Below are 12,988 nucleotides of genomic sequence, written 5' to 3'. Positions count from 1 at the left end.
CACCAAATAAAATTACATAAACACACCAAACAATTCACAACAAATAAAATTACATAAACATACGAAATAATAAAAAACTCACTACAAAAAACACACCAAATAAAATTACATAAACACACCAAACAATTCACACCAAATAAAATTACATAAACACACCAAATAAAATTACATAAACACACCAAACAATTCACACCAAATAAAATTACATAAACACACCAAATACAAACAAACATACTAAATAAACTTAAGTATCTTCAGCTTGTTTCAATGCCCACTGGTGCTCTATCAAGTCAATTTGTCGATCAATGTGCATAGATGACCTTTGAAGTGCAGTATATCGTTGAATGACCCTTTCATTGTAACGTCCATCCCTTTCTAATGGGTCGTGTTGCACGGGTTCTTCGGTGGCATCATGCGCAAAATATATCCGTGTTCTTGAATTGTTCATCGTGTCTGCCTCTGGCTCATATTCATCAACCGCATCATAATCGAACTCATCTTCCACAATCATGTTGTGAAAAATGACGCACCTCATCATGATGGATCGAAGTGACTCTACATCGAACATTCTGGCAGCACCCCTGACGATCGCCCAACGAGCTTGAAGGATACCAAAACAACGCTCCACATCCTTCCTGCACCCCTCTTGACAGGTTGCAAAGTGTTTTTCCTTTGCACTTCGTGGACGTGGCACTGTTTTGACAAATGTTTCCCACCGTGGGTAAATGCCGTCAGCTAGGTAGTATGCCCCTTCGTACCTACGTCCGTTGACGACGTACGTGACTTTTGGTGCCTTTCCTTGCAGGACGTCGTTGAACACTGGGGATTGGGCAAGGACGTTGAGATCATTTTGAGCCCCCGGAACCCCGAAAAAGGCGTGCCATATCCATGTATCAAAAGATGCCACTGCCTCCAAAATGATAGATTTTGATCCTTTTTTGTCCCCATATGCGCCTTGCCATGCACTTGGACAGTTTTTCCACGTCCAGTGCATACAATCGATGCTTCCTATCATCCCAGGAAAACCTCGCATCTCGCCCTTCTTCAGAAGCCTTTGCAAGTCCCAGCGAGTAGGTTTTCGGAGGTACTCTGCGGTGTACAAAGATTCGACTGCTCCGCAAAACCTCATCAGGGCCTCAAGAATGGTTGATTTCCCCATCCTCGTTATCTCATCCACTTGGTCTGCAGATGCTCCATACGCAAGCATCCGCAACGCAGCAGTGATTTTTTGCTCAGGCAGGAGACCCATAACACTACAAGCATCCTTCTTTTGTACAAAGTAAGAATCATGGTTGCAAACATCAGTCATGATTCTGTTGAACAAATGTCGTTCCATTCTAAAACGGCGTCTGAAGTACGTATCAGGAAATGCACTGTTATGGACAAAGTAATCGTCCAACAGCTCTTCACCCCGTCGTTGCCTGCTTCTATCAAGGTTTCTTGAACGGTTGGGCCTGCATATCTGAGCAACAGTCTGGATGACTCGACGGGAATGTGAGGCTCTGGCCATTCTTGTTTCGTCATCTCTCCTTCTACGCTCCTCATCCTCTTCCATCTCATTTTCGGCTATCTGAAGGTTGAGCATTCCTTCAGATTGGTTAAACAATTCTTCCTCTTGCTGATCGATTTCCCACATCATCCTTGATGAAGAAGAAGACATTGTAATGATGGATGGTGAAGAAGAAGCAGAAACTATGATTAATGAGATAGAGATGTTGAGAAAATTGGTGTGAGATTTGTGAGGATGGATGGTGGATTATATGGACGATTCAGAAAGGATTGGATTGTAGATAAGGCCACGTGGCATGCCGTCATTCGTTAAAAATCTGATCGAAATCTATCCTCAAAGATTCTGAAAAGATAATGACACGTGGCACGATCGTATTGGATAAAAATCTTATCGAAATCGATCTCCAATAATTATATTTTCGGATAAAGACACGTGGCGCAATTTTGAACGAGTTAAAATCTGATCGAAATCTATCGTCAAAGATTCTCAAAAGATAACGACACGTGGCACGATGACATTGGATAAAAATCTTATCGAAATCCATCGCTAAAAATAATTGTTTTTTTATAAAATGACACGTGACGCAACGAGAACGATTTAAAAAATCTTATCCGAAATTACAAATAATTTTATTTTGTATTATTTAAACAAACAAAAAAAACTAATATTTATTGCCTATTGCCAGGGGGAGGGCTCCAAGGGTGGAGATGCAAATGACAATTACTGTTCATTAATGTCAGTTACTATTCATTTAAGGCAGTTACTGTTCAAAAGGGTGGATTCAATAGTGGATTGCCAGGGGGGAGGGCTCCATGGGTGGAGTTGCTCTGAAGATGGCTTTTTGGGTAGGAGGGCATCTTTTGGGCCCTTGCTCGTGCCTTCCACCAACTGGTGGGCAAGGCATCCATGCAGCAACGCTATGGCAACCTGGACGTTTTGAGTTTCCAAGTTTCAACACCCTCGGCTTCTCTTCTGTGTGTACTTCACACGAACTCATCAAAACATAAGCAACAACCAGACCATCTTCGATTCCATTCGTCAAATGTACGATTTTCTTAATTAATTCTTTTCTTTTCTTCTTCCCACTATTTTCTTGGTCAGCATTGGCTGCTAATATAACCATATCCCCTCTGAATTAATTTCCATACCCAATAAAAATTAACAAGATCTATGATGGAGAGAGAGTAAATTCTACAACTGCTTGGAGTTTAGTCTACTTTTAATTATATCTATACATCTCTCTAGTTAGCTAGGAAAGAGGTAAAGCGATGTCATATCATATTAAGATGACATTAGTCGATGAAACTGTAACTAATTAACAGAGGAGAGACATGCATTGAGCTAGCCATTACAGTTGATATGAATTGGGTAGCTTCGAATATTCTAATTTATGACTGATCTTGTCGAGGACGAGCCATCCAAAGGGAGCTGAGAGCTCGGAGACGATGGAAGTACTCAGCAATTGCCAGCAAACACCTCGCTGCTTGACGGGTCGTCAGAATTTGTTGAAGCCGGTGAATCGCCTGCTGCCTCAGATTATCAGCCTGTAAGTTTCACTTAAATTATTAGATCATCATAAACATCAAATATATTGTTAACTACATTGAAAATGGTACTATTAAGCTATCCAATTGCAGTTGATGAATGTTTAGAAGGAAGTGAAAGCTTGTATATCTTCTGAGTTGCAAAAAATTACAGAAAATGAGAGAGCTTAAATTTTTTACCAAAAAAAATAACGAATTCTACACACAAACTCTTCTAAAACCTTTCATTCCACCGTTCAATTATAAACCAATTTCTACCACACATATTTTAGAACTCCCCTTCAATCTCAACTTGGGTAACTAAGCTTGAGATTGAAACTGTGCTTAACAAGACTATGAACACTCATGGACAGAGGACTATGAAGAGTGCTGCATTATTGTGTCATACAAATTGCTTGTCACAACGTATTTGAATAAATAAATACGTATTATACATGGTACAAGAATATCAACCTAGATGAGATTACATCTCATATCTTTACCTAAGCAGACAAGTTTGACTTTGTGATATACAATAAATAAGAGTGATTGACGACTTTGTTAATTAGCTAAAGCATAAAAAAGTCATTAGTTAGGAAGTTAATGAAGTATGGGGTGAGATCATTGGTCCGCCCGCCGCCGGGGGGAAGGAGTTAAGCTAAATAATTTTAGTCAATATCAGCATGTTAAGATGTCAATTATTAATTGGCTACATGAGTCTTGAAGAAGTGGTTAATATGCCCTAACCATGATAGTTACTCTCTTAATCCACCTACTATTAGATTGGTGAATATAAGAATATGATCTTAATTTATTTATTTATTTTGTTGGAAGATTATTGAAAACCAATAAAATGATTCAAACTCATATCACCATTAAAAATATAGGACCTCAATTTGATTTTCAAAAAGGAGAGCTATATTTCAATTGAATTGAACTTCGCTACCTGCTCAAACATTACTCTCATTTGTATGAGATTATTTTATGACATTTGGAGGGATTTTTTCTCTCTACTAAAAACCCTAATATATGTACGTGTGTGTTGGCTAGCTATGTATAAGAGCCTATTATGGTTATCTCTAGAACAATCGGTCAAAAGGAAGTTATGGTTAAGGGACTAAGTTGGCTTGTAAGTCAAACGGTTAGGTCCATGATATCATACAAAGATATGGATCTACGGATCTTAATGGACACCAGCATATTATGGGTTATTGCCACGTAACCAGATTTGATGGTTCAAAGATGCAGAGAAAATCAATGGCTACTGATTTTCTAATCTAGTTCGGTCCTTGATCTTGGTCTCTCACTTGCTAGCCCTTTCATTTTATACTTCTATAGTTTAGTTGGAATAAGAGGGTTGGTCGACCTTGGTCCTTGGTCTGTCCCTTTCTTAGATTATGCTTTGCAAGTTGACAGGACGTGTTTTTTTTTTTCTTTTGTTGATGGAGTATATATGTACGAGTACACTGCACGCTAGTTGTCTATGCTCCAACGAAAAAAAAAAACTATTTCTTTACCCAAAGTTACACATAAAAATGCTAAAATTTGTTGGGCAACTTAATGTTATGTTCGTCAGACAATCGGCCTACAATTTTTCCAGAAATTGTACGCACATAGTATGAAAGCAAGCTATTGCGGTTAGTCCATGAGGTGATTGGGTGGTAGGGCGATGAAAATAACTAGGTTAGATCCAAAATTCAAAATTATCCAAAAAATATTATATAGTTCATATTTTGAAAAGAAAAAAAATAGTATATGAAAACAAAATATTTTACCCAACGCTATTAACACACAAAATATAGCACATCATTGGTTATGTACCTTTCTAGATCCGAGACAGATCCAGGATTTAAAATTGGGGTGGGCTGAACTTTGAAGCAAAATGTGATTAGTGTGAAAGGAATATGTCAAAATTTTGGCAAAAACTTGTGAATCACAACAACCAATAAATAAAATTCAAGACTGAAACTCAAATTGCTAATTTTCTCAATCCTTTCAATCCTTAAATCTCTAATAAATCAATCAAAATCAGAAATTCATACTTCGTACTGGAGCAATTAAATAACAAGATTAAAACATTACAGAGAAATTGAGGAAATAAGGAAGAAAGAAGAAGCGCAATCCAAGGGCAAAAAGCTAATGATAACGCCTGGACTAGAAGAAGAAGAAATCGTAGGAGAAGAATCAGTAGAAGAAAATAAGGAAGAAATAATGAGGAGGAAGAAAAACGAAGGCACGTACGACAAGGAGGACTGGAGATGATTCGGGAAGAAGATAATTGGATAATGGGCTGGGCTGGTTGGGTTATAACTAGGTAATAGTTGTTGGACGAAGATTACTGGATAAGAGGTGTTCACTTATATGTTAGAGAAGTGATTAGTGATCTAATCATTTTTACTGATATGTGTTCTTTTGCAGATATATGTTGCATTAAATATTATGTCGTACGTTCTAACTTTTGAACTTAATGGTATGGGCTAGTTTTATTGGAAACCTAAGGACACGTATGTCCCTTTCAAGAAATAATACATGAGAAAGAAGCATGCAGATAAATAGATTCCATGTATCCACCAGCCACCTCATGAGAGTGAGATATGGAGTCGTTCGTGGTGTTGGGGTAGGTTTCCAACCAAAATCATTGAAGGTCCCCCATTCATAAGATCATTTGTTGGGGACCACAGTCAAGATCGAACGGATACAACTTCATGCCTCATCAACATGCAATTAAGAAAATAATCTATAATATAGTTTCAATTAGTGTTCTAAAAGTTTCCACCTACCACTATCTAGGCTCCGTTTAGGCGTTAGGCGGCTAACCACCATCACGATTAATCCTTAGAACGGCTTAGGCGCCTAAATCGTGACTCTCACTTAGACAGAAAATAGATAATTATTTTGTATTTTATTTGTTCAGTAAATTGTAAGAGAATTGTTAGATACTTCGATGAACACACATTAAATGCGTGTTCCTCATGTTGAAAATATGCTCTAATACTTTATAACTTATATATAATTTATTTTGCAAATTATGTATCCCAATACAATTTTAAATTTTTTAAAAGTATAAGTAGACATTTATTTTTATGTTATATAATAAATTTAATTAGAATTGAAAAAAAAAAACCATCTAGGCCCCCGCCTAGACCCATGCCAAGATGCCTAGGCACTAGATCCTTGTCCACCTCCCAACTAGCGTCTAACACCTTTTAAAACTTTAATTTTAATTAGATGTAAAACAATTAGGGCAGTGATTGGCTAGTACGAGTACTGATCTCTAATATATTTTTTTTTCGATATTTGTCAAACTATATATCGATAATATATTAGAAACTGTAAATTAATACTTGATACCAAATTTTGAAGATAAAAGAAATTGTATATAGGTGGGTAGTCATTCATATATGTACCTGTATAACGAAGCCCTCGAGAGTGGAGAGCTTGTTCATGGCTATAGCCATATGTCCCATGTAGTTGGCCATGTTGGGAGGGCAGCTCAATGAATCAGAGGTTATGGTCTCTGAGAGAGATTGATTGAGAGCTTCAAGACCTTGAGATAGAGCTTCTTCAGTCTCCTGTGTGGATTGTTGTAACCCACAAATACCCAATAGTTGCTGCTCCGTTAATGGCTCGATTTGATTCAGAATAATCTAATACTCATCAAGAACAACAACAAAAATCAATAATCAACGTCAGTTGTGTTTTGAACACTGAAAAGAAATTACACCGAAGATCCTTGACGGATCCTAATTATAATCAACGTCAATTAACTTTCACAGATAATTTGATTTATTGACATTATAGTAAATTTATATTATGCATGCAAGTAGGCAAATACCGAACTTTCTTGGCTGTGTTTTTCTTTTTTTTTTTTTTGCTTAATTATTTGCTAGAAACCAAAGAGAAAGATGAAGATAGAAACAAAAGTTTTGTGTATATCCATCAAAGAGAGAAAGAATTAAAAAGAGGAAGAAGACACCCGTATAACTCTCTTTCCAGGATCAATTTTTCAGAGACCAAAAATTGCAGTAACAGACATGACTTTTGGGGAATGACACCTAACTCTACCTTTTAGTAGAAACACCTTCACGTTACCTTTCGTCATTCACAATATTCATGCAATGAGAATTGAGATGGATCCATATTCTTTGACACTGCAACCGACAACTACTTTGATGTACATGTACCCATGCATATATCTTACTTCAAATTTTGATCATGATATATGCTCCTCGTACTACAGTATCATATCTCGTTCACATGTTTCCTCAATATTATCTTTTTCCAACCCTCTCCAAACAAATAGGTGAGGAATTCTTACTAACATATGAACATGTATAATCTTTTTGTTTTGTTATAGCGGAGGGTTTCGAATCCTAGATCTGCTAACACGTGAACATTCATAACTAAACAAATTCTCGTAATTAACCTTGTTTCATTTTTGTGTAATTAGAGTTAATTTGCTGTATAGCTAATTAAGCATAGAATTACTTAAGTTTCCTTTTTACATTCCAGGTAATTGAATATAGACCGACCTATCGTGATCGTTAATTACCTATTACCCTAGACTCCCTTACCACTTAAGCTAACCCTAATTAAGGGCTTAAAAATCTAGGGGTTTTCAATATGGTACCGTTTGGTACGTGGGACGGGATGGAACGGAGTCGGACGAGGCATTCCGTCTCATGTTTGGTGCGCCTAAAACGGGTGGAACGCGCTATTCCACGGGACGAATTTTGGATGAATTTTCGTTCTGCCTCACCCCCTGGAACGACTCTTTCCACATTTGTGGAACACAAAATTATAACCTCTCTGTCTCATTCTTCCTCCTTATTTTCATCCGAGGGCATCTTTGCTCCCTCTCCGTTCCGTTCCGTCTTGTCCCGTCCCGTCCAGTCCCATTCCATTCCGTTCCATCCCGTCTGCATACCAAACGATACCTATGGTATTGCTGCATGCATGATCTAACCTAAGAGGAAGGTTTTCAATCTGGGTTTCCAATATGGTAGAAACAATAATTTTTTCCTCATACTAGTTGTGTAACCTAAGTCAAGTAGATAAAATCGGGTTGTGTCCTTTTGTCATTTTCTTGTCACACATTTACTGTTGTACTTCTTTCATGAATTTGAAAATTTTACGAAAAGAAAATAATATATATAGTTCGTATGGAATAACAACTAATTAATGAGAAAGATATGTATTGGTTAAGTTTCTGGGGTTAATGAGCTACGAATATCAAACCTTGATAACGTCAGAGGGCCGAAATCCACCCATCCACATAAAGCAACGTTCAGCCGGACTCTTCCACATACCAGAAACAATATGAAACACATCGGTCTTGGCAACCATGCCTTTGAGGTTCAACACTTCATCATAATGTGCCAAGCAGTTGTCCACAAAAAGCCGCAGCTCATTCTCCGGCAAATGCTCTTGCACTGCGGCTCGGAGCTCGCACATGAGACGATGGTGCTCCTCCAGCCACCTTGCATACTCCATGTCGAAAACAGCAGCGTCTGGTAATGAAATAATAAGGAGAGAAAGATGGAGATGGGTTTTAATTAGGGTTTTATACTGAGCTAGAGATGCAGAACTTGAGAGAGAAAAAGTGAAAATGGAACAAATATTATTTTATTACCCGAGCTAATGTTGTTGATACCAACAGGAAGGTTTTGTTGCTCTCCTCCTACAAGTCCTCCTCCAAGGAACATACCCTATAAAATCAAAACCCAAGTCTTAAAGAAATGTTTAGGAAACAAATCCACTAAAAAATTGCTAGTTAGTAGAGTAAACTCACTTGAGATCTAGCTCTTTGCAGCTCTTGTTCTAGTTGAGTTAGCTTAATCCTACTTGTCTCTAACTGCTGAACATATGCCTGGAAAAAAGAAAAAGGTTTAAGAATTAGATTAAGATCATTAAACTTTAAAAAAAAACCTAGGTTAACTGTTAATTTTGGTAATGGAAAAGTAAAAAAAAAAAAAATAGAAAGAAAAAAAAACAGGAAAAGGTAAATGACTTGCAAAATTGCTACGGGTTGATCAGTACCTTTTTCCTAAGCCTGCTTTTTCTGGCTGCTTCTCTATTCTGAGCAAGCCTTCTCAGAGTCTGGAAAGGAATAATCACACCAAACGTTGGAAATTATTGTTGTAGAGAAGAAATAGGAAGTGAAAATATTTTTATTGTAAAAAGTGAACCCAAGTCACCTTAGGGTCCGGCGTTTTGGGTCCTTCTTGCTCTGAACTTGATGTAGTTGGTCCCTTGCGGTTACCCTCACGCTGCCAAAACATTCAAAGTAACACACGTACAACAAAATAAGCAAAGTCATTATAATTTCACTTAATTTAAAGAAACTATTTCTAGTTAATAATTTCATATATAGATGGTAAATAATTGATTAAATTGTCCATGATCCTTACCTTGATAGCTTTGGCAGGTTGTTGAGGAGGTCCAGAAGGAGGAGGAGGGGCAGTACAATCATTGCGTGGGTTGGCCAACTCCATGGACGGCAATGATGGTCTCTTTGAACCACTACTTGAAGAAGAAACTAATCCCGTTGCAGCTGCCTATATTACCAAACCCAAACGAAACCATTTTACACCTATAATTCAATACTTCAATGTGCTAATAATAACTAGCTTTATATAAAATAAAATAAAATAGCTTTATAACCAACCAGAAACGCACTAAAATACTTAGTAGTATATATAATATCTACAATTCAATAACGGTTAGAGTAAGATACTTGGGTTGATGATGGCTCGACATGCATCGGCTGAGATGGGAAAATATTCAAAGTTGGAGGCCTCATTCCAGATGACGAGTTATTTTGATGGGGATCTGCACACAAAAATTAATTAATTCTCAAAACTATAAAAATCCTATATATATTTGTAAGTAGAAATTGGTCAATATTCATGTGAACAAAATAGAGAGAGGAAGAATTAACCGAGGGAGCTCTAGAATATTATTAAAGGAGGAATTCCAGATGAACTTGGAATTTGAATTGGTCATGATACATTTTTCTCAGGACATGTGGGGATATATTCTAGCAAGGAAGTCATGATCAGAGGGTTTGCTGCATGTGTGTCAGGTTCCAACCAAGCTCCAAAGAAGAAGAAACAAACAAAATAAAAAAGGAGAGACAGGTGGTTTTTCATGGAAATTTGTGAATTTCCATTTTTCCTTTGTGTGTATTTTCTCTGTGGATCCGGTCAAAGAAAGTACTGGAGAGAGAGAGAGAGAGAGAGAGAGAGGGGGGGGGGGAAGTAGTTTTGTTGAACACGCTTTCCCTGTGACCCAAGCAAAATCTCTTCTCCATTTCCGACCCAGAAAGGACTGAAGACGACTGAGAGGGAAAAATATATTCCCTTGTGATGATTCTCTCTTTGTCTCTCTACCTCCATATCTTTCTCTCTCAAGGGTAACAGAGAATCATGTAGCTAGAGTGAGAGAGAGAGAGAGAGAGAGAGAGAGAGAGAGAGGGAGGGAGGGAGAGGGAGAGAAGGGGAAATGAAACGACAGAGGTGCTTACGTCGTTGGTCTTGATGATGAACATGATTAACTGAAGGGTTGTGATGGTCCTGTGACTGTCCATCAAGGTAGAGAAAAAGAGCTTGATCCAATTCCCCCACATCATAAGCAGCTCCACCATCTTTGTTTGATCTGGTGATCATATATACAAAGATGAAAAATCAAAGGTATTAGGAATAATCACCTGCTAAAACACATCTTAGACAAAACGCTAACACAAGAATATCATCACAACACACCAATTAAGTTAAGTAAATATTATATTTTGGAAAAATAAAATAGAATTAAAATAATATTATAAGATGACAAAATCAACGATTTAATTAATCTCTAGCTAGCTAGCTAGGCTTTTTCACTTAGATGATGGTGGTGGTGGTGGTGATGATGATGATGATAAATATATAATTACATGAAGTTCCCAGCAGGAATATTGGAGGATGATGATTGCATCATCCCATATTGAATCTGCTGCTGCTGATGCTGATGATGCTGATCTTGTATTTGATGATGATGTTGTTGTTGTTGGTGTTCAAGTTGATTGCTATTTTCTTGAATACTGGAGGCCATGGGAAAAGAAGAAGATGTAGAAGTAGGTCTTGCACAAGAAGCTAAGAGCTTTGTTTCTAAGAGTTGCTGATCTCCTTTATTTTCTTCTCCTCCTCCTCCAAAATTAAAACCTCTTAGAAACCCCATTAATGGTAAAACAGCCTTCTGTTTCCTCCTACCAAGAACATCATCCACATGTCGAGAGAGAGAGAGAGAGAGAGAGAGAAGTCGGTTGTGAGTTGAAGAGAGCTTGCAAGCTGTGTTGATAATTAAGGAGTGAGAACAAAATAATGGAATTCAATGTAAAGAAACAAAAGAGACGAGGCTATTTTTTTTTTCCCTTCTCTCAGCCCTCTCTCTCTCGCTCTAAGAAGTAGACGACTTTATTTTCTGCTGCAACCAAATATTCAGATGAAGCGGTTCTTCAAATACTCTCTCTCTCTCTCTCTCTCTCTCTCTCTCTCTCTCTCTCTCAAAACCAGAGAAGAGATGGGGGAGAACCACTTTTGTTTATTTTAAATTGGGAAACAGCTTATGGCTTCCTTGTCCAAGCGGTCCAAACCACTCTATATAGCTTATTCTGTTTAGCCTCATGTGAAATGACCAAACTACCTTGACCATGCCATGCATGTTTTCAACTTTTACTATTCACCTTTTGTTGCAAACACATAGAAGTGGATTGGTCATGGTTAAATTCGAAAATATAATTAATTACATACGATTATGTTAATTTTGTTGAACAATTTTATGCTTACGATAAAGTTAAACTTATTCGGGCAAATGATTAGTTATTGTACTTGGACTAAAAGGAAATGTCATTATACATGCTTGACATGTTATCAAGACGATGACCACCTCATATTTCAAAGAGTGGGAGAATACGGATATAGATGCTACTTTCCTTTATTGGAAAATTTGTAAATTTAATTCCTACTAGCCCACACTTATACCAAGTCCTCAAAATGATTCACCAAACAATGTTCTTTTTTTTGGGAATTCATAGTGTCACATTAATAATTGGTTAATGAGTATACCATTCTTTTTTTTGTGGATCATGCAAGCCTTATATGTATATTCTCATCTCTACCTAGCACGAGGCCTTTTGAGAGCTCACTGGCTTTGGATTCCATAAGAACTCCGAAGTAAAGCCAGATCGCAGCGAAAGCAATCCCAGGATGGGTGACCCACTGGGAAGTTCTCGTGTGAGTTCCCAGAAACAAAACCGTGAGGGCGTGGTCGGGGCCTAAAGCGGACGATGTTGTGCTACGGCGGAGTTGAGCCCGGGATGTGGTAGACCCCGGGTCGGGATGTGACAATATATATCGTCTTTGTTATTTATTTTAGGGATATTTTGGATGCGGTCCCTAATCCTTAACTTTCTTTGATTAAAACCTTAATAGTATACAAAGTTTGATCAAAGTCCCTTGACTTTGTACACCTCATTATATTACTATTAATATTTATATTTTTATAGTTTTGACATTAATTGTTTAATATTTTATGAGATTTATAATCCTATAAATTTAAAATCCCTCATTATAATACTATTAGAAACGGTTATAATAAAAAAAATTCAAACATTTTGATTGAATAAATGGATAAAAACTATGTAAAAATAATAAATGGCAAAAGAATGTATCCATAGTGTTAAAAAAAAGTGGTACATGTTACAAAAAAATTGGTACATTTCACATATAAAAAAGTGGTACATTAATAAAGAAGAATGGATACATTAGAAATAAAGTAGGGTACATATAAAAGATTAAAAATTATGAATTCAAATGAATTTTTAAAAATATAGGCGCTAAAAGAAATTAATACATGGGTATAAAATAAAACTAAAAAGAAAATACTACAAATTAAAAAAAAATGTTGCAAATTAAAA

General features: G+C 37.0%; 2 protein-coding genes across 2 annotated transcripts; both read right to left on the bottom strand.

Moving 5' to 3' along the window:
- Positions 1–244: 244 nt before the first annotated feature.
- On the bottom strand, positions 245–1,910 carry LOC139189796 (protein ALP1-like). The gene has a single exon (XM_070809022.1). The coding sequence runs from the start codon at positions 1,658–1,660 to the stop codon at positions 245–247; it is 1,416 nt and encodes a 471-aa protein (XP_070665123.1). The 5' UTR covers positions 1,661–1,910.
- Positions 1,911–2,686: 776 nt separating this feature from the next.
- LOC103415227 (bZIP transcription factor TGA10-like) lies at positions 2,687–11,635 on the bottom strand. The gene is made up of 11 exons (XM_008353565.4): positions 10,967–11,635; positions 10,559–10,689; positions 9,770–9,864; positions 9,444–9,590; positions 9,231–9,302; positions 9,073–9,132; positions 8,825–8,902; positions 8,666–8,741; positions 8,272–8,543; positions 6,441–6,680; positions 2,687–3,054 (listed from the first exon to the last, which is right to left on the bottom strand). The coding sequence occupies exons 1-11, from the start codon at positions 11,248–11,250 to the stop codon at positions 2,899–2,901; spliced, it is 1,611 nt and encodes a 536-aa protein (XP_008351787.2). The 5' UTR covers positions 11,251–11,635; the 3' UTR covers positions 2,687–2,898.
- Between the last annotated feature and the right edge of the window lie 1,353 nt (positions 11,636–12,988).

This window comes from Malus domestica, chromosome 12 (assembly GCF_042453785.1).
Source record: "Malus domestica chromosome 12, GDT2T_hap1".
Classification (NCBI taxonomy): domain Eukaryota; kingdom Viridiplantae; phylum Streptophyta; class Magnoliopsida; order Rosales; family Rosaceae; genus Malus; species Malus domestica.
Note: the sequence above shows the minus strand (reverse complement) of the source record. Positions and strands in the feature narration are given on the sequence as shown.

Bases quoted from the DNA above. Each gene is read 5' to 3' on its own strand.
- LOC103415227 (XM_008353565.4), bottom strand. From the start codon at position 11,250: ATGGGGTTTCTAAGAGGTTTTAATTTTGGAGGAGGAGGAGAAGAAAAT. The intron at 10,690-10,966 runs GTAATTATATAT...TATGATCACCAG, and splicing joins ATTCCTGCTGGGAACTTCAT to ATCAAACAAAGATGGTGGAG. The intron at 8,903-9,072 runs GTACTGATCAAC...TCTTTTTTCCAG, and splicing joins AAAGCAGGCTTAGGAAAAAG to GCATATGTTCAGCAGTTAGA.
- LOC139189796 (XM_070809022.1), bottom strand. From the start codon at position 1,660: ATGTCTTCTTCTTCATCAAGGATGATGTGGGAAATCGATCAGCAAGAG.